Consider the following 21143-nt stretch of genomic DNA (forward strand, 5'->3'; position numbering starts at 1 on the left):
TAGCGCCACGCTAGCGTGATCAGCGCTTGTGCCTTCTATTGCAGCTAAGGCACGTGAGTCTGACATTCCACTTGTAGTGACCCTGACTGTCGTCCCGCGGGTCGATACTGAAGCATTGGGGATGACTCTTGGTGTACCCCTGAAGCAGAAGCTGAGTGCCACAGAGCGTGCACTTCTTTTCCGCGTCAGCAATCATGCCGAGTACGTGGTCTACCGTCAGAACGTGGTGCGGCCCCGTGTACTTTGTGCGACCCTTTCGCCTGTCGTCTATAGCGTATCGCTTGATTCGCGCTATAATGAGCTCTTCACTGGGCGTAGCCTGCAGTCCTGTGGGAACCAAGGCACCTGGGGTGTCATCGGGGGGGATCACGCGGACTATCTGGTCGGCGAGCCGCACGCGGGAGATGCCGGTGTATACAGTATTCGTGATCCAGCCCTCTAAGCTGTGGTCTATGATAAACAAACGTCTTGGAGTCTGGATAGTCTTGCCCTGCACCCGGTGGACTGTCCCCTAGCCCGCGTATTTCCACTCGAGGGGAAGCCCGTTAAGGACCACGCCGAGAGGAACCTCGACTACCGTGCCTTTGTACGCGTCGACCTTCTCACCCCTTTTGCCTGGCACGGGCACCGGCCGCCCTTGCTTGCGATAACGATGCGCGATGCTGGGATCGGGGTCAAAGCGGATGGTTGCTGGCAATCGGGGGTAGTTTTTTCCTGTGGTGCTCTACCAATCGCTGCTGAACAAGGGCCCCCATCTTGTTGGTCGAGCACACCCACATATCGCTTGGGTGGGCCTGCTCGATCGCCGCGTCGAACACCACCCCATCCAAATCCGGCCCTTAATGTCGTGGAGCCTGGAGGAGGGCGCGGCAGAGCCGCAGTCGCATGTACTGTACGGCTTTCCGCAGCCTTCACACAGGCAGCGGTAGTCGGACTCGAACCAGCGGATGTTCCCTTGTGCCCACTCCTTGAGCATATCGTGAGGCCCCTCTTTATCTCTTCAGGGCGGGACCTTCCCATAGTCGCCACAACACACTACCTGACACGGCCGCGTGGCAAGATACCCTAGGATAGCGCGTAGCACTTTAGTCTGTACCTTACAGCACTCGTCAACGATGATTACTTCTGCGAGACGGTCAAATGTGTCCCCCAGCTCGGAAGGTCTCCACTCTTCTATCGGCTTCTCCGCTGGTATGCAGAGGTAGTGGTGGTAGGTTTGAGCGCGCCCCGCGCACGCGAGGCGCGGGTTGTTGCGATGGTCGTGGGCGAGGTCGTTCTCGGGGGTGAGCCCCACAACGTTGCGGCAGCGGAACATGCTCACCGCCCACTCGGTCTTCCCCGATCCTCCCTGGCCGGCTAGATACATCCTTGCAGAGGTTTCGGCCACTATATCGCACGGCAGACTCGGCGCAGTGCTTGGCTCCCTAGCCAAGCACCCCGACCTCTTCGGACCCCAAGCCGCTTCGGGTCGCCACTCGTACCCAGGCTTCTTGTGGCGCCACTCTCCATACCTCGGATTTCGCTCCACGAGCTTTACACCACTGGGCACCGCCTTTGCGTATATGGCATCTGTGCACACTCGGAAGACGTCTTCGCGAGGGATCCGCCTCAACATGCGTCGCAACGCTATGTTTGTGTACGCCAAGACGAAGGCCCTGATATGGTACCATTGTGAGCGCCGGACTCCGTCTTTGTATTGGATCAGATGAGCCCCGTCGGCATGCTCGAAGTTAAGTAAGTGGTCGGTGCCCGCAAGGAGGTTTGTCAGATACGTCGGCATGCTCGAAGTTAAGTAAGTGGTCGGTGCCCGCAAGGAGGTTTGTCAGATACGCGGCTTCTTCACGGTCGCGGACTACGATCGAGGACTCGTCGCCATGGCGAGCGCACTTGCCTACGAAACGGACAGCGAGATCTCGACCCTGCGAGTCTTCGCCGCCGGGGCGGCACGCGATGGAGTGGGGGAACTTGATGGAGTCCTTTTTTCCGACGCTATACAACACCTCCTTCGCCGCGGCCATGACGAGGTCACCCGAGTCTAACAGGTCCTTGAGCTCTGGCGTGGTAATCCAGCCCTCGTTTTGTTCCAAGTGCTGCCCTACCCTCCCGGAAGTGTAGGGGTGGCAGGCCTCAGAGAACCCCTCAGCTGAATGGCCCCGGTCAGTTGAAGAACCTCGCTCAATGGCCGCCCCACAACATCCGCGATACGATACACGTTCGTAGGGAAGCCGTATTTCCGTACCAAATCAATGGCGTCCGAGGCGCCGCCGGAGATACTGTCCTCGCATCCTAGGTACGCCGCACGCATGTCGATGTGCGTATGAGGCCGCGCCCCTAAGTTTTCCTTGCTATTCCACACTTTGGACTCAACCTGCGCCGCTCGCCAGACGTCCCTGTATTTAAGAGGCGTTGGCCTGATGTTCTCTCTTTGGGTCCACTTCTTGAAGCGATACCCTATTGCACCGCCCATCGAGTGCGTAGCTTCGGTGGTAAGCTGGGTGGTCATCAGGGAGCCATTGAGGATCATATCCAGTCTCGTCTGTAAACGCCCTGTCGATAGCCGCCCCGTCCTGTCCCGATCGGTACAGTTTGCCTTCGTGCGTGACTATAACACGCCCACACAGCCAGATCCTCGTGCTTCTGGGGATCGCCCTGTTTATAAAGCGAATGAGCACCTCTCGCACTTTTGCCTCGCGCGTCTTTGCGGCGGCACTGGTAGCGCGAGGCGCTGCCTCACCCTGACATAACGAACGAAGCTCCCCCTCAGCCTCGAAGTCTAGGCCGTGGACGCTCGCGATCGCAGGTGGTTCAGTCGGAAGCTCCGCCCAGGCGTGGTTATTGTGGCAAGGGATGGTGATCCTCGTCTTAGTCTTGTACTTCCCCGAGTCTCACAGGACGTTACCCAGGGCTTCCACGGCTACTAGCTTTACCTCGAGCTTCTTTTCCATCTCAAAGAGGTCTTCTTTGGTGCATCCCGTAGTGTCCAGCTTCTTGTCAAATCGCTCGAGGATCTTGCCTCGTGTCTTGGTTAGACCAAGGGAGCACGAGGTGCCGCGATTCCTCAAGAAGTCGGCAACATAGCTCACAACACAGTTAGCGAAGGCGTCACTCCCCTCTCGCTCAAACATTGGCCCAGGCTCACCATTTTGCTCAGGTAGAGGGCGAAGCTCGTATCTCACGTAGACGAGGTACTCTCGTCCTTTCTCCCAAATACCCGCATCGATGCCTTCCAGGGCGCCGACTGCGATTTGGCCCCCTCTTTTGACTAACGACCCACCGATCTTGTGCTCCGAGCGCCCTTCCTCCTCTATGATTGGCGCCAATGTCTCTGCGGGGGCCTTACCAACGACAGTAAAGAGTCTGTAACGCCGGTCGGGGTCTACCATCTCGAGCACCAGCGGAAGCACTGCGTTCGCCCGCAGAGACTCTCGCTCGTCCCGGCAGCAAAGGGTCGACTTCCTCTGTCCACACCTTCGCCGGTACGAGCGGCTTAAGCAGCCTGTGTTTGACATCGTCGGGGATGTCCTCGTCCAGGATGTTCTGGACCAGCCCTGCCAGTACGGCGGGCGCCTCTTTGTCACGCATGCTACCGAGAACCTCCTCTATGTAAGCGTCCATGTTTGGGCACACCTTGTGCCACCCAGTCTCTAACTGAGCGTTTGGGTATGCCCTGTGCCACCCAGTCTCTAATTGACCGTACTGCGGGCTGCGATGTCAGACAGGACGAGTGCGAACCATCCTCGAGCGCGCCTCTCGATGCCACGCATCCTCTGCCCTTCACGATTCGCTCCGCAGGGGCGGCACAACCGCGTCTCCGACTGAGTCCCTATGCCGCAGATCCTGCACGGCACGGGGAGGGGGCTGCCCTTACGGAGCCTTTGGAGGTGCACCTTGCAGTAGGTGTCCATGCACCTCCGGCCGCACGTGTTTGCGTGGCCGACCTTTAGCCACCCGCAATAATCTTTTCCGCACTTCATCCTTCGAACTCTCGGTATACCACAGGACAGACGGATGTCTAATTGCAAGTCCTTTGGGGTTCGAACTGCATCATTGGAAAAATATAGCCACGATACTTCATAACAGCTTCATTTATTAGGGTGCGAGTCACAAAGTCCTTAAAAACGTATGTCATGAAGTACCAAGCTCAATTATCCAAGATGGCGGCTCGACTCGAACACGGAATTAGAAGTGCTTGGCTGGAAACTTTCAGTAACAACCGAGGGGAGAGAAGAGGACGCCTTCGTAGATGGAGTTTTAAAGAGTTCGGCCGCCTCTATGAAACTGTATTTCGGAAACAGGACGCTTCTGTGGCAGCCATAAAATCGTAGACCTCGCCGGCGATCGAGCGTTCGATAAAAAGAACACACGACGGTATTCATCGCCCTATTATCGCTGCTTTAGCAGAGAAAACCCGAGAGAAGTTCGAAGTCATGAAAACAAGCACGACCAAACTGGGGGATTGGGGGCAATTCAAGCACCACGCGAGTAAAACTCAGGTTTAAACGCCACGCCAGCGGCTTTGAATTTACGGCCGTTATTCCGCGCTCCGTAGGTTTTGCGTAGATTTATCCATGTGCTTTTTCGCCCCGACCTTATGTACGCGGAACGGCCCCGGCCTACATTAGCAATTGCCAAAAGCTTATGTACGTGAAATCGATTTGGCCTACATTAGCAATTGCCAAAAGCTTATGTACGTGAAATCGATTTGGCCTACATTAGCAATTGCCAAAAGCTTATGTACGTGAAGCATTATCTGCCTGATATATAGAGACGGGGCTGGGAGGCCCGGAGGGGCGATTCGCGCCTCCCACTCGTTTCTATGAAACCCCCTGGTCCCCCCAATTGTTTGACAACTAAACATGTTATGTGTCATGTAGATGGCAAGGGTGGGGGGATACCAAGGGATACCAACAATTTGGTCGCGTGATCGGTGAAATCGTTGACGTCGTCAAAAACAGAAATATAATAATATTTTATATTTCTTAAATTATTAAGCGAAAATAAGCAAATATTTGGTCGTTGGAGCTCAATGCCTAAATCTATATATTAGTCCAATCCATCTACGTGAAAAGGGGCCAACATCGGACGAATTGCAACACAAGGTATTTTAATGGTTTCTTGTACAGAAAGTATCCCTCTATAACATACTAATGGTCTATAAAAATCGGAGCCGGCAAATACCCCGAAAAACCGGATCAAATGCCCCCATACAAGGCTTTTTATGAAAAACCACAGGGCTCCCAAATCATGTGTCACGCATAACTGAGTGCTGTGCACTGTCTATTTGCAAGAAAAGGTGGATTCATGGGGTTGTTGTCTTTTGTTGTTCGACTTTGCCTTTCCTGGTTCTAGAGCCTCGAACGTCTCCTAAAGCTTTACATGCCACACCGATCTCCGCTGGCCACTAAATAGAGGTTCGAGGCTCAGGATAGGCTTTGCCTGGATGAGAAAATAGTTTTCTAATTAATCTTTGCAGCTTACCAAAATGCTGTCTTTTCTAAAACCAAATAGACTCCAAAATTGTTTACACTGCTATTTAGTAAATAAATGAATTGTTACTACTTGTTAGGTCAAGCTACTGAACGTTTAAAATCTTTTTTTTTTAAACTTTGTTTTCATCATCATTACAATATTTTTCTTTGTAAAATCTCAAATTATTCCTCTTATGTTTTTATATTGCATACATTATAATTAGTACAGGCAGTAAAGAAGTCGACTATCTTTTGTCGGCCAGCGTTTCTGGCCCAGAAACGGAAGGAGGCTCCTCTCGTTGTTTTGGCCTCAAAGGATGTTGGCGAACTGCTTCTGACGACATGGTGTGAAAATCCCACCAACCTTGCTAGTCTAATAGACTCAGTCAGACACCATTGGGGGCTGCGAAGGAGTTTACTGGTCTGGCAGTGGTTTTCTCCAGCATTGCAGGTAAGGTTTGCACGGCGCTTTTTAAAAACAAACGTTAAATCTATAATGTTTCTTTAGCATCATAACCAATAAACAACACGAAAGGAAGCTGGGGTAACAAATAGTAATATTTGAGGGTCGAACATTAGGCTTGATTAGATAATAAAAAAGGCAACACACTTATTATTTGCAAGTTCACTTTTATTTACTTCAAAAGGCAAGCGGGTGGCAAGGTACGCCAGCTCTCATTTTCTGTTAAATTAAACCTTTGTCGGCTATTTGAACTTTGGCCAAGAAACAGTTACGGTGCTGGCTTATACTCGAGCCAACACACCGACAACACGACAAAATACACTCACACACGCCTAAAACATCAATATCTAGAGGCACAAAGGACGAGTTACAAAATCCATCCCACCCAAATCCTTCATCGCACGTACTTGTGCAATTAAATATCGTGAAAGAGTTACAAAATCATCCCACCCAAATCCTTTACCGCACGTACTTGTGCAATTGGGTATCGTGAATAGTACTTTGAACGGCACCAGCTCCATAGCCGATGGACGAGGGGGAGTGGGCCGTGCAGCTTCACAGAGGCAAATGCCCGGATGACCGAGCCCCTCACAGCCAAAACCTCTCTTTGCCGACAAAAGGTGGGGTAACCTATCTCAGATGACGTAATTGTATGACGCCTGAAATGTAACTCATAACCCGGACTCTAAAATGCATCCACGACACGAAACTCAAATGAGGTAATCGTATGGCGTCGCTCTCGAGTTCATCACGTCAAGCAACTCAGATGACGTAATCGTATGGCGTTTCTCTCAGATTTATCAGTCACGCAACCCAAATGACGTGATTGTATGACGCATTACGTCCTTCTAAATCCATTCACGTCACGCAATTCAAATGACGCAATTGTTGGCGTTACACTAAAATGCATCCACGTCGTCGAATGCCTCGGCTTGCTCCCCGGTGAGGTCGATGCGCGCGTAGTCATCCGAGTCAATGGACTTGCAAAAGTGCACGGCGTATTTAAGCTTCTCACATAGGATGCGGTGGCTCGAGTAGCGCGGCATCTTGAGCAGGAAGAAGCAAGTGTAGGACTCGGGCAGGTAGTGATCGGGAGGGTTGTACTTATCCAGCACCTAGAGAGCACAACAAAACAAGTATCACAGTGAGAGGGAGTCAAGATCCGAGAGAGGTGTGTCTATATTCACACAGCACAATGCAACAAAACAAGGCAATATTATTATTCATCATATAACTACAGTGCAACGAGCGCTCTCGTTGGTTGATTAGCGGGTCGTATCTCCCCGTACGGCCCGCTCCAAAACAACGTGATGAAAAACCCTTAAAAAAATCTGTATCTGTGATAAATATCTTATGGGCCTTGTTTGCTTTGGTTTCTTTCTTGGGCCATAAAAAAGTCCTCGGGTCCTTAAGCCCCCTTGATGCATGCGCCCTGGGCCAATAGACTAACCTGGAACACAAAGTCCCGCCCGCGAAAGTCGGCGATGGTTCTCGGCAAGCGGGTACGGCCCCACACGAAGCGCAGGAACAGCGAGCGCTCAGCATTCGAGAAGCTCTCCAAGGTGTCCCAGAACCAGCGCACCAGCGGCGCGTTGCCGTCAATGCCCTTGTACGTGACCACGGACTTGAGGAGGTCCAGGGGGATGTCGGGGCTTCCGCATACCATCGTCTCCAGCTCAGGACCGGTAAACAAAGAGAGAAAAGGGACCGGGACTACTCGCCCCATGCCTTCACGGACAGCGGAACACTACAGAAATGGACATGTAAGGGTTATGAGCAATTCTAATGGCACGCGGAAATGTAACTGACAGTTTGCTAACTCACACTTAACTGTTGACCAATTTCGTGTGGTCGGTGGTAAAATCATACTTACCTCTTGATAAAACTCGTGAAGTCGGTGGTAAACTCACACCTATCTGTTGACCAATTTCGTGAAGTCGATGGTAAAATCACACTTACCTGATCAAACTCATAAAGTCGGTTGTCACTTACCTACAGATCAAACTCAGGAAGTCGGTTGTTAACTCACCTGTTGATCAAATTCGTGAAGTCGGTGGTTAAGGGCAAGCCGCACATACTCTTCTCGGTTCTCCTGGCAGATGGTCTTCATCTTGGCGTGAAGCCTCATCTCGCGCCCGCTAGCGCTCGGCGTACTAAAGGGCATGTCCATTGCCTCCAGAGCAGCGGCGTCCATGTCCCGAATGCACATTAACCCGGGGACGTAGTCCTGTGGAGGGTGAGATACCCCATTACATCCGGCCATTGTAAGTAACACTCGTGTTCGGTTGGGACAGATGTGATGAGCAAACGGATAGTTGTGATTGGCATATGGATAGTTGTGATTGGCATATGGATAGTTGGGAATAGCATATGGATAGTTGTGATTGGCATATGGATAGTTGTGAATGGCATATGGATAGTTGTGAATGGCATATGGATAGTTGTGATTGGCAAATAGATAGTTGTGATTGGCAAATTGATAGTTGTGATTGGCAAATGGATAGTTGTGATTGGCATATGGATAGTTGTGATTGGCATATGGATAGTTGTGATTGGCATATGGATAGTTGTGATTGGCATATGGATAGTTGTGAATGGCATATGGATAGTTGTGATTGGCAAATGGATAGTTGTGATTGGCATATGGATAGTTGTGAATGGCATATGGATAGTTGTGATTGGCAAATGGATAGTTGTGATTGGCATATGGATAGTTGTGATTGGCATATGGATAGTTGTGAATGGCATATGAATAGTTGTGAATGGCATATGGATAGTTGTGATTGGCATATGGATAGTTGTGAATGGCATATGGATAGTTGCGATTGGCATATGGGTAGTTGTGTTTGGCAAATGGATTGTTGTGATTGGCAAATAGATAGTTGTGATTGGCAAATGGATAGTTGTGATTGGCATATGGATAGTTGTGATTGGCATATGGATAGTTGTGATTGGCATATGGATAGTTGTGAATGGCATATGGATAGTTGTGAATGGCATATGGATAGTTGTGAATGGCATATGGATAGTTGTGATTGGCATATGGATAGTTGCGATTGGCATATGGATAGTTGCGATTGGCATATGGATAGTTGTGATTGGCATATGGATAGTTGCGATTGGCATATGGATAGTTGTGTTTGGCATATGGATTGTTGTGAATGGCATATGGATAGTTGTGAATGGCATATGGATAGTTGTGAATGGCATATGGATAGTTGTGAATGGCATATGGATAGTTGTGATTGGCAAATGGATAGTTGTGATTGGCATATGGATAGTTGTGAATGGCATATGGATAGTTGTGAATGGCATATGGATAGTTGTGAATGGCATATGGATAGTTGTGAATGGCAAATGGATAGTTGTGATTGGCAAATGGATAGTTGTGATTGGCAAATGGATAGTTGTGATTGGCAAATGGATAGTTGTGATTGGCATATGGATAAGTGTGATTGTGTTATGGATACTTGTTATTGCTATAGGGACAGATGTGATTGGCATATGGCTAATTGTAATGGTCATAGGGATGTGTGTTATAGGATAATTGTGATTTCCGTTGCTATAGTTACCTTGTCGATTTCGGCGAGATCCGTGACGGTCAAGGTCATCCCCGCCAGCTGCTTCCACGTGGGTTCGGCCAGGTTCAGACTGAGTGGGCTACCTGTGCGTATGGCTATCCCAATAAGCATTCCAAGAAAGCGAAACATCCCAAGATGCACCGCGCTGGTAGCGTCAGGGTTGAGGATAAAGCAATCTCGATTGGCCCCAGACTCCTCGCGGCCATTGGGTGTAACGATGAGCAGAGGGAGGGATCCATTCTATTGGGAATAATACTTACGGTATTATTCAATATTATAAAATACGAAAACCAGCCAGCCTTTAAGGCGAGCAAGCCTCGCTTTCTTTTTATCCGTGCACCACAGAATTCCTAGTATCCCAAAATCCCTATTCCGGGCAAACACACTAATGAGCTTGTATGCAGGGTAGCGCATTAAGAGATCTATGCTTTTCTTCTCTGCATACAACTTGCGCGACAGTTCATTTCGTTCTCATGCCAAGCACAGAGCAATTAAACGAAGCGATCCATTTGTAAGATTGGCCACGACTCTATTGCTGTCTACATATTTCCTTGCTGTTGCAAGCAACTTGTTTGTTAACATGGTAACTTGCCTGCAACTCGTCGCACATCTCGGCAATAGACTCGGAGTAGCCTCCGCCACAGTCATCAACGCTCTCGCCGATGAACTTTACCTTCCAGACACGGTGGGGAAGAAACAGACTTTCAGGCCCAAAATTACTCATCTTGTCACATGCCTGTCCGAATACGGACTTGAGCCCGTCCGGTCCGGCCAGGCCGCCTTTGGACCGGTATTTCTTTACCTAAGTGATTGAAAATATGTCAAATATACAAAGCCTCGATCGGAGATCTAAGGTGAGTCTGACCCTCTCTAGCCCCTACAGAGTTGCGATCAAACGGTATTACATGGTTGAAGAGAGACCATTAATCATAAGAAATAATAATATTACCACAGGATTCACCACCGAATCGGATATCACTGATGAATTCTATTCTCCATACTGTAGAAAGTGCTGGCGATTTCCTTTCTCGGATTCTTTACCTGAATGCGGTTGAGCTCGATTACTGGCCCGTGCTGCCGGTCCCGTACCATCGTTGTTTGTACTACCTTGCGGAACGCTGTTTCCTGTGAGAAAACAACTCGTAGTCAAGACCAACAACAGGTCCCATGCCTGCACCATTCTGAGCATGGCATACCCTGGCATGGCAGGATCTTTCCAGAAAATATAAATAACATTGATCCTCGTTAAGACAGAGAAAACGCAAATACAATGTGGTCGATATGAAGATATAGGTGTGCAAACTTATCTAGAATAGGCGTATATCACGGGCGCACCTTATTGCTGGGTATGAGCACGCCCCGGAGGGTATCGAGCCCCACAAGAGGTCCGTAATCCAGGGTCTCCTCATGGCCAGGGTCAAGGTCAAACAGAGTGACGGATGTGCAGAACAGCTCAGAGAACTCGTGTAACAGGATCAACCTGTTTCTTGTTGCGGCGAGGGGAATGTGCTGAAGGTGGTTGTACTCCATGGGCACCTCGTCCGGTAGCCGACCGGCATTCACGGGCTTGCACGTGGACCACGCGATAGTATGGGCGGAACCACACGCCACACGGCTGATTTTCTTACCCTAGGTGGAAACGGTGAAAACAAGTCAGACAAATGGAACAAGCTATTCACATACACGGCGGTGACTGGTGGGGTCAAGCTATGGGTATCACCTGTTATGCGGTGACTTGGTGGGGTCAAGCTATGAATATTATCTGTTGTTTTCAGTGACTAGGTGTGGTCAAGCTATGGGTATCACCTGTTATGTGGTGACTAGGCCTGGTGTAGGTGTGCATATTACCTGTAAGGCGGTGACTAGGCGTGGTCGAGCTATGGGTATCACCTGTTATGTGGTGACTAGGCCTGGTCTAGGTGTGCATATTACCTGTAAGGCGGTGACTAGGCGTGGTCGAGCTATGGCATTCGTAGTTCCATCTCCAAGTTGCCCCTCATCGTTGTCGCCCCATGTATACACCTCACCCGTGTCTGTCGATGCTACGCAGTGGAGCGAGCCGGTTGCTATGGCGATAACCTTCTTCCCTTGGAGTGCAGCAACTCGTTTAGGTCTGCGCACATGGTCATCAACGCCATGACCGAGACGGTAATAATCACCCTTGCCCCTGGGGGGTAATCAGACTTTCAACAAAGGTTCCCATCAAATTAGAGCAACTGTGGACAAGTGTTCTCGCCCGATAATTCAAAACAGGGTGACTTTTTGTCTGAGCATGCGCATCACAACCAATGTCTAGGGCGGATGTAGTCCAGCGGCTAGGGCGGTAGGCCTAATTTGATCGCTTAAACTGTCATAGATATGTTTAAGGCATTCTTACGTAGTTTATTTGCAGCTATTTACATTTCCCGGTAAATTTGGTTGCAATCGGTGAAACATTCATTGAGAAATATAGCTATTTAAAAAAATCATTTTGACAGCAAGATTTGGAATGTATACAGAAATGCTTCAGTGATTTCCGGACAATGGTGAATTACGAACAACGATGGCGCGTTATTTTGAGCCCGTGTTAGTGGGAAGTCCAAGCGCATGCTCCTGCAAAAAGTCACCTTGTTTAATTCATTATGGAAACAAAACAGACTTTCTACTGCCCCCCTTCCCTCCCTACTATTCACTAAAACACCATAAGCTCTACATGCGTATGTGTTAATACCTATCGTGTATACGCCTTATCAAGCTTACCAAGTAAACATAAGACCCCCTCCAGAGCCTTCTGATACAATACGTTTGCTTACCAAGTGTACATAAGACCCCCTCCAGAGCCCTCTGATACAATACGTTTGCTTACCAAGTGTACATAAGACCCCCTCCAGAGCCCTCTGATACAATACGTTTGCTTACCAAGTGTACATAAGACCCCCTCCAGAGTCCTCTGATACAATACGTTTGCTTACCAAGTGTACATAAGACCCCCTCCAGAGCCCTCTGATACAATACGTTTGCTTACCAATTAAACATAAGACCCCCTCCACAGCCCTCTGATACAATACGTTTGCTTACCAAGTAAACATAAGACCCCCTCCAGAGCCCTCTGATACAATACGTTTGCTTACCAAGTGTACATAAGACCCCCTCCAGAGCCCTCTCGTTACTCCATCAACAAATATAAACTGTGTTTTCTTACCAAGTGTACACGGCCCCAGATCTGGTGAGCGCGACGCTGAACTGTGAACCACACTCCACTTTACTGACACCAAGACCGATCAACGACTCCACTTTCATGGGTATCTTGCACCCATCGCTTCCGCCACGCCCTAACTTGCCATAGTCTCCATCCCCTGGTGAAAAGAGGATAGTGGCACAATCTGTTATGTCTAATGATCTTCTAGACTCAAGCCACTTTAAACACGATTATCGGTCGAGATTTTGACCGAAAAAAACCTTGTTTACATGCTGTTAACACGGGCTTGAGGTGAGACAAAAGAGGCCTGAGACATCAAAACAAGGGGCTTGAGCAAAGTATAATGTTCTATCGTCAAGATGAATAGAAATATCATAACACAGACGCGGTTAACCCCCAAAAATGGTTTTCGGTATTGGATAATATACCATCAATAAAAAGAAACTCGATAAATCGCATGCACGCAATATTAGAGAACTAAATATATGTCATGATATTTGGAAATATATGGTGTAGATTGGTAACTTTTACTGATACGAGGAGGTCAGTTGGGGTTACCATGAATGGAAGTTGTACAAAGGTTCCAGGAATTGAAAGACCACATCGCCAGACACCGTGACTTCGATTTTAAATAATTCCCTTTCAAAGTTTAGTTCAAACAGCATCAAAGCCCGATGTACTTCTATGGGCTGACTCGTAGGAGAAGAGCTTATAAATGTTATAGATGGTGTATTTGTATTTGTCTTACAGGCGAGGACCTACCCCATGACCACACACAGTCATCATCCGTCAAACACAAAGTCTGTGCATCTCCACTACCACACGCCACGTCAATCACCCGGTTGCCACGCAGCGCCTCTACCACTTTGGGCAGCAGCTGGTCCTCGCTGTCACCGTGTCCAAGGCGACCATAGCGGCCTTTGCCCCACGTGTACAGCTCGTGATTCTGGGTAATGCACGCGGAGTGAGAGCCGCCGCACGAGATGTCGATGACGCCCTTGCCACGGAGAGCTTCAATCACACGCGGGCGATCGCAGGAACTGAACAAAGGTTAAAAGGGAGCATCCAAGTCAGCAGACGGGCAGAGAACATGTGTCGTATCCCAGACAAGCAACAGCAATCAAGAAAAGCGGTGAACAGCACATTCTAAAACCTAGACAAGCAGCGAACAGCACACTCCAAAACCAAGACAAGCAGCGAACACATCCGGTAAACAAGAAAGCACTGAACACATCCGGTAAACAAGAAAGCACTGAACACATTCCAAAAGCCAAGACAAGCACTGAACACATCTGGTAAACAAGGAAACAATCAATAAAGACACTGAACTCATTATAATACTCATTACCATCATCAGATTTATGATATTTTATGCAATATTACATAATTATTAATGACAATCATCTAAAGTTACGTACTTCCTGTTACCATGGCCGAGTTTGCCGTCATCTCCCTCGCCCCAGGAGTACACGTCACCGTCTGCGCTAAGCGCCATGGCATGTTTCCCTCCTGAGTGTACTGCCACCTTACGGACCACCACGTGTTGCAAGGACTCCAGCATCTTGATGGACGTGACGGTATCTGTACCTCCCAGTCCCAGGCGGCCTCCATGACCATACCCAGTGGCATACACCTGAAGAACAAGGACAGGGATTCAACATGAAATATGTCCAGGACCTTACTATCCCGAACAAGATAGCCAAGCCACCATGTGGCCATACCAAGTGGCAAACACCCAAGGATCGTTGACAGCATTTCATGCTGCAATGTTTATTTCGTATGGGTAAATTAGGTCAATCCGGAATTTTAGTTCGTTTCTTTATTCTTCCCTCCTACCTTCCTACACCTGTACTATCCTTTTGTTTTTAAATATATTCTTATTGGTTAGTTATAGCAAAAGCTTTTTATCAACCGAGTGTTATTTCCATGAGTAAAATTAAAAGCGCATTTTCGCCTTGCCTTCAGCTGTGACAGGAAAGAGTGTCTGTTCTCCACCAATTAGAGTCACCCTCTCACCTTGCCTTCAGCTGTGACAGCAAACAGTGTCTGCTCCCCACCAACTATCTGGACGGGCCTGATGGAAGCAAGCGCCTCGATAGTCTGTGGCAGCTTCACCTTTGCACCTTCCAGGCTTCCAAGCTGACCTCTATGATTGTGACCCCATCCATATATGGTACCGCTCCCTCCCCACGTCATTGTCCAGTCAGAGGGTCGTCTGTAAAGGTAAAAAGGCATCAGTATCATGGTAGTTAACGCCTTGGGGATGTCGTGAGTTGTGGAAGCACGCATGACCTAGTGTGGTAGCGAGTCGGTCTCTCAATCCTAGGATCCGGGTTTGAACCGTGGCTCTGACCAGACAGTTTACCGAGTCTATGCCTTGAACTGTGTTTTTAGCCTTCTCAGATAAGGACACTAAACCGGAGGTCCCGTCGCAAATTTCCCTTTCGCAAACGGTCGTTGCCAATTATAACGGTCGTTGTCATTCCTGAGAACGGCCGTTGCCATTTTTAACCGTCGATGCCAAATCGAAAACCAACCGAACCGACGACTTCCTTCGTGACTAGTTCGAGAGTGATTTTCACTCAAGAGTGCTGTATGACGTCATTACCTGGCACTCTGTTTACAAGATGGCGGATCAGTCCACGTGCGCGAGTGCTGGACCAAAACCATCCCATTCTTCTGCAGACAAAAGATCTATCAAGAAGCCAACAGGGTGGAACTCTTTTTTATAATATACATATGTATTATTTGTAAAAGTTATTGTTTATTTATGATGATGCAACCCAATCTTTCACCAGTTTCTTACATCAATTCTGTGAACTCTTGCTAACGATTTCTAACTGCTAAACTGTCTTCTGTAAATCAAAACCCCTGAAGCTTATTCATTCACCAACACTTAATTATTTAATGGCTTCCAATCATACCATCTCACCGCAAGCATAGAGTACAAAATGTAATTCTGTTATAAATTCAAAGTTCAAATGATGGAAGCTGGTTTGCAGTTCAGCAATTGGAAATAGTTGGCAAGAGTGCAAAATTGGTTCAATGACAACAATTATATATATACTTTACTTTAAGTTTGCTGCTTCGCTACTGTAATGTTTATAAAAGAACAAGTCTAACAACAAAAATATTGAACATTGTATACCTTTGATGCATTCCATAAAACATACTTACAGGATTTTATAAAATTTCCCTAGGATTTCTCTTTCTTTGTTTTTTTCTTTTGAATGTGCTTTGTCTTAGATTTCATAGTGTGGGACCCTGACTTTTTGCTGCTATTGACATTTGCCTGTACTACTTTTGCCAAATCATGGCTGCGCTTCCTCTTCGACGTTGGTTCTTGAAGTTGTACTGGACGCCCTTTTGAAACAGCCTGACGGCTTCCACTACCACACTTTCGCTTCCTGTTTGGCTGAACACGGATTTTTTTTCCACTTCCAGTTTTCTTCAGTTCATTAGACCCGAAAGAGAAAAGGGCACTCACCAAATTTGAATTCATAGACCTTGTCGCTGTTAAGGTTGTTACTCTTTTGGAGAACTTTATTATTCCTTTAGCCAAATTAAGATCCCCAGAGCTTTGGAGGTTTTGAATAATTTGGTCACAAGAGCTCCTCATCAATTGTTGAGCATTTGCAATAATAGATTTATCCTCATCATGAATTTCTTCACCAGTCGTGTAGTTTGGTTCTTGATCCCTGTTAATGGATTTCTCAATGACAGTGCCACACTCATTAGGTCCACAAGGTTGCAATGTAATCTGTTCAGCCTCAGTTGAGCGCAATGGCATATAGTAACTAAGAGGAAGTGTCTCTCCTATAGCCAACCAGGCTAATTTCTGTCTCTCACGGGGATTGTTTACTGGGACAAAATTAACACAGTCTGCCAGCTTGGACACCCAAAGGACATACTGGTGTTTGCATGGGCTCCCATCTTTGCCAATGCCACAGGTACACATTCCAATAGTCATGTCTACTGTATGGCTGAAAAAAAGAAAAACTATTGGGATATATCCTCTAGAAAAGATTTTTTCTGGGAACATTGTCAACCACCAAATTCCATACAACACGATTATCTCTATTTAAACCATGCTACGTACAGAATATGTAACAGAAAATCGAAATGCATGAATGGCATTGTATATTGCATCATGCACTGCTCCTAAAATATAATCATTAATTTTGCTCTTTATTTTCTGTGGCGTGGCATAAAAAAAGTTATACAATGAATTCTTGTGGTATACTGCAAAATATCCCACTTCTCACTTGTATTTTCTTTTAAGTGATGCATGGCATATTCTGCAGTATGCCACTCAAAAGTATTGTATAACGAGTAAATGTACAGAAAATATACTGACCTTTGACTGCCATATGAAGAGCTTCCAACTTTGAAAGTATTATTACCAAAACTTTCAACAGAAGAAAGGTAGCCATCAAGTTCTTTTCTATCTGGGACATTAAACCCAAAGCTTCCTTTCCCTTTCCCTTTCCCCATGAATCGATGTCTATAAGTGCCATCAAAACTCCCATCAGCAATACTGAGGAGTTTATTCTTGTAGTGGTCTTCTAAATCAATTGTAAGCTTGTCCAGAAGCCCAACAACATTGTACTCTTTTGTTCGCCGCAGAATTATATCTTTCAGAACCAGAAACTGAGCCTCAGCAAAATTGTTTGTGTGGTTCCCTCTAACAGGCAGTTCTTTTCTAAAGCATAGAGCAAAAGATTCTTTGTCATTGTAAAGTTTTTGTAAATAGCTTACTAAAGTGGGGTTTTCCATGCAATGGTCATCATTTAAAAGTTCACTAAAGCTGTTCTCAAATTCTTGTTCTGTCTCTGCATATAGTGATTTCTTGAAAAGGTTGAGAATGAATGGTCTATCAGCAAGGTTGACATTGTTTTTGCTTTCATGAAGCCACCTCCAAAGTTGTTGGAGCATGTGAAATGTGCATAGAAGTAAGGTGGATAGGGGCCAAATAGACTTCAGAGCATTTCGTTCCTCTTTACAGTTATCGGTAAGTATGACTTTTGGTCCATTTTCCTTTCCACGACCATTGAATGCATATTCAGGTAAGCACGAGCAGAGCATTTTAAAGCCCTGCTTTAATGTGGACTCTCGCTCATCACTAGCTATCAGAATACCAAGTGGAAGTGCCCCTGAAACATTATGTGTGCACATAACAAACACTTTAAGATTGTGCTCCTCAGTGTTAGAAGTAGCATCCACAAACACCATTTCTCCAGACTGCTGAACTTCATTGTGTACACGCTTCATAAGGGGTGTAACAATAGCAACCAAAAGAGGTTTGTCCTCCCCCCCGTACACTTGGTGGTGAGTGGTAGCATCAGGGTTATCTTTGCTATATTGTTCAAGCCTTTCAGCCAGTCTCTGGTACATCATAACCCCTTGTCCTCCATACCTATCCTTGCCATATTGTGTGTAAAGGTAGCTAAAGTCCCTTCTTCTTGGCACAACTGCTCGATTAGCCTTCTTTCGATGAAATTCCAAATCGTCATTACATGATTGCTTGAGCTCTTTCAAGTATTGTTGTCTTGCAGTTGCTGGTGTATGCCCACTTTCATACATTTTCAATACTCTTTCTGTACACTCAGGAGTCAGGTACAGAAAGTTTGATGCCTCCAAAGTTTCAAGGGAGTGGTTGTGCTCCCACTCAATATCCAATGAGCAGCACCCCTTGTTGTCCAATTTGACAATCATCTGGAAGGGACAGTTGGTGTTTTTCACTCTAGCAGAAGGATTGATATGTAATTTTTTCTGTGGGTCCTTACTTGGGCTCCAGTTGCGAGTATTATGCTGACACCTATAATAATTCTGAAGCACGTAGCCACTCGTGGGGTTTTTCTTTGTCTTGAGCTTGATGGAAACGTTATTAATGACTTCGTACTCAGATATCCATAGCTCCAGGTTTTCTTCTGTAATATCTTCAGTCAACACGTGGGCCTTGAAGTTCTCTCTATTTCCTGAAATTGACTTCAGGTAGTAAAAAGAATCATCTGGGAGCGAGGCCAAAAAATACTCATCTGTAATTTCGGATAATTCAAACGATCTCTTTTTCGAATGCACTTCTTTTATAGCTGAAGATATTAGATCTTTGAGAAAATCGGGTTTGTCCGCCATCTTGAGCCATCCAAGTAATGACGTCATACAACACTCTTGAGCGAAAATCACTCTCGAACTAGTCACGAAGGAAGTCGTCGGTTCGGTTGGTTTTCGATTTGGCATCGACGGTTTAAAATGGCAACGACGGTTCTCAGGAATGACAACGACCGTTATAATTGGCAACGACCGTTTACGAAAGGGAAATTTGCGGTCCCGTCTCTAACCTGAATTGAGGGACGGGACCACTTGGGACACCTTCTGGCAGTGAACAAACTGTTTACTTGACGGTGCTTACAATACATTTTGTGCCTTTCGAAACCAATATGTCATTTTTTTATTTTTACTATTGCGTAAACATTTCACAGATCGAATTTTTCTCTTCAAAATAAAGATACATTTTTCTCAAAGAGACTCGCTAAGAAAGAAATAATTAGAATACCGCTTGCCTCTTTTCTCCATGGATATTAACCATCGAGAACCTCCAAAAACCGGTCGCCTTTGGAACTTGTCCATTATATAGAGGTGCACTCTTATTAGGGGCTTTCCTTAGTATATGTCTTTTAACAGAGGCTAAAGCCAATATAGTTTAACGGAATGCGCGACTTGATTTATTGTGAACATTTTGGTAAATTCCACTGGATGAAGTACTTACTGGTTCAGCCAAAGCAACAGCTGTTCGTCTTGTTCCCGCTTAAAGACGGTATGGCTGACATATTCCTCCCCGTCCCCACACTCCTCGGGAATGAGCTCAAGGATTTTCTCACGCACATCCTGCACGAAGTTATAGGGCAGAGGGAGCCTGGACTCTAGCGAGGAGGCGATGCGGGATGCCATACAGAAGCGTCGGAACCAGGCCCACTCGTGTCGATCCATACAACATGGCAACAGGTCAATGCCAAGGTCACAGGCAAGTGCCACCATCACCTAAAAGTCAGAGCAGTTTTACGTGTAATTTTGTATGTTTCTGAGTATTGATTTTTTTTCTCGATTACACCATCCTAGTCGTCGCCGTTGTCGCATCTTAAAGTCCCTATTTCTTACGAGATTGACTCACATGCTAAACACAATTAAACAGGCAAGCTTTGGCCATATTAGTTGCCTCCACACACAAACACGCATGCACAATAGAGAGGTCTAGTGGTATGCGACGGGTTTACCTTGAAAAAGTCGCTGTGCATCAAGTGTTTCCCGCCACGCACGAGTGGCTCCTCGTATTCGTACTGTCTTTGAAGAGCCTCCGGAAGTCCCCGCACTAAGCTTCCAAGGGACGACCCAGAAATCGCCTAAGATCACCAAGAAAACAGGAACGACGCATGAAACCACTTTCTAGAGAAGCGCAGTTTGAGCAAACGAACTAAGCCTTGATCGAAATAGTACTAGATGGTCTACTTAGGCATTGGGGAAACATGGAAATAATTAAACACAGTCACTACAGGAAGTTTCATGCTTAACACATATTGAAAATAGGACTGTTTCGGCTTTTGACCATTTCCTCTTTGTCGCTTTTTGCTGTTGATTTATTTCCATATCGATTGATCAAGGTGTGACTGGAGCTGTGGGTAAGGAACACATCCGGGACATACTTACGCTGGTCATGTGATGCTGTCCGATGTGCTTGAGTCTGATTGGCGGCTGGTCGTACATCAAATTGTAGCCCAACAGCGTCGGCACGTCGAGAGGAGGACCCACGTCAGACCGGAGCAGCTTTCGCAAACGGTGCAGAGCCCACGTACGCTGGGATGCGGACAGCGTGCTGAGCTGTGCGCACGCACCAAGAGACGCGGCAAGGCGAGGGATCTGGGACGGGCTACAAAGTGTCTCGAGTTGGAAATCTGCATTAAAAAACACAATAAAATTAACTAGAACAACATAAGGCAACATAGTCAAGAAATCAAACAAATATCTCCTGCGATATAAATCGTATCCTGATACATTGCACGAAACCTTTCCTGCATTTCTAGAATATTTACGGCATTTATTGGAAAAATTCAAGCTACACAGAAATTTTAGTGCAACAACAGAGCAAACCTCTTTGTTTGGATAAGGGGAAAAAACTTCAAGCAGTCCTCATTTTCGCTGGACATATTTGACCAATATTTGGTCATCTTTATCTTACCTTATCTTACTTTATCGAGTGAAATGTGACAAGCGGTCGCTACGTACTACATATTAAATGATTCCATAGCTAGTTACTAACTATCGTACTACATACTAAATGATTCCATAGCTAGTTACTAACTATCGTACTACATACTAAATGATTCCATAGCTAGTTACTATGATGATTCGCAAGTTTTTACATTTTACCCAGCTTGACAAAAGACGAGAGCAATGGC

At 46.7% G+C, this 21143-nt stretch overlaps 2 protein-coding genes and 1 long non-coding RNA gene across 7 annotated transcripts in view; 1 reads left to right on the forward strand and 2 right to left on the reverse strand.

Moving 5' to 3' along the window:
• Positions 1–4727: 4727 nt before the first annotated feature.
• On the forward strand, positions 4728–15898 carry LOC125573001. The gene is made up of 2 exons (XR_007313910.1): positions 4728–5919; positions 13441–15898. It is a non-coding gene; the product is annotated as an uncharacterized LOC125573001 (long non-coding RNA).
• LOC5508703 (E3 ubiquitin-protein ligase HERC2) overlaps positions 6082–21143 on the reverse strand; it is a 67928-nt gene continuing 52866 nt past the window's right edge. For all 5 annotated transcript variants that reach the window (XM_048733275.1, XM_048733276.1, XM_048733274.1 and 2 more), the window contains 15 exons: positions 20395–20639; positions 19965–20090; positions 19460–19731; positions 14707–14905; positions 14109–14323; positions 13453–13730; positions 12694–12847; positions 11445–11679; positions 10848–11141; positions 10554–10637; positions 10105–10314; positions 9504–9752; positions 7961–8158; positions 7382–7678; positions 6082–7046 (listed from right to left, as the gene is read on the reverse strand). In XM_048733275.1, the coding sequence (XP_048589232.1) occupies positions 6831–7046; positions 7382–7678; positions 7961–8158; positions 9504–9752; positions 10105–10314; positions 10554–10637; positions 10848–11141; positions 11445–11679; positions 12694–12847; positions 13453–13730; positions 14109–14323; positions 14707–14905; positions 19460–19731; positions 19965–20090; positions 20395–20639 (3272 nt within the window). In that variant the 3' untranslated portion in view covers positions 6082–6830. The remainder of the gene's footprint in view (positions 7047–7381; positions 7679–7960; positions 8159–9503; positions 9753–10104; positions 10315–10553; positions 10638–10847; positions 11142–11444; positions 11680–12693; positions 12848–13452; positions 13731–14108; positions 14324–14706; positions 14906–19459; positions 19732–19964; positions 20091–20394; positions 20640–21143) is intronic.
• LOC116618843 lies at positions 15462–19453 on the reverse strand. Its single transcript, XM_048733280.1, has 2 exons — positions 17048–19453; positions 15462–16673 (listed from the first exon to the last, which is right to left on the reverse strand). The coding sequence occupies exons 1-2, from the start codon at positions 18928–18930 to the stop codon at positions 15887–15889; spliced, it is 2670 nt and encodes an 889-aa protein (XP_048589237.1). The 5' UTR covers positions 18931–19453; the 3' UTR covers positions 15462–15886.

Source organism: Nematostella vectensis, chromosome 10 (genome assembly GCF_932526225.1).
Source record: "Nematostella vectensis chromosome 10, jaNemVect1.1, whole genome shotgun sequence".
Taxonomy (NCBI): domain Eukaryota; kingdom Metazoa; phylum Cnidaria; class Anthozoa; order Actiniaria; family Edwardsiidae; genus Nematostella; species Nematostella vectensis.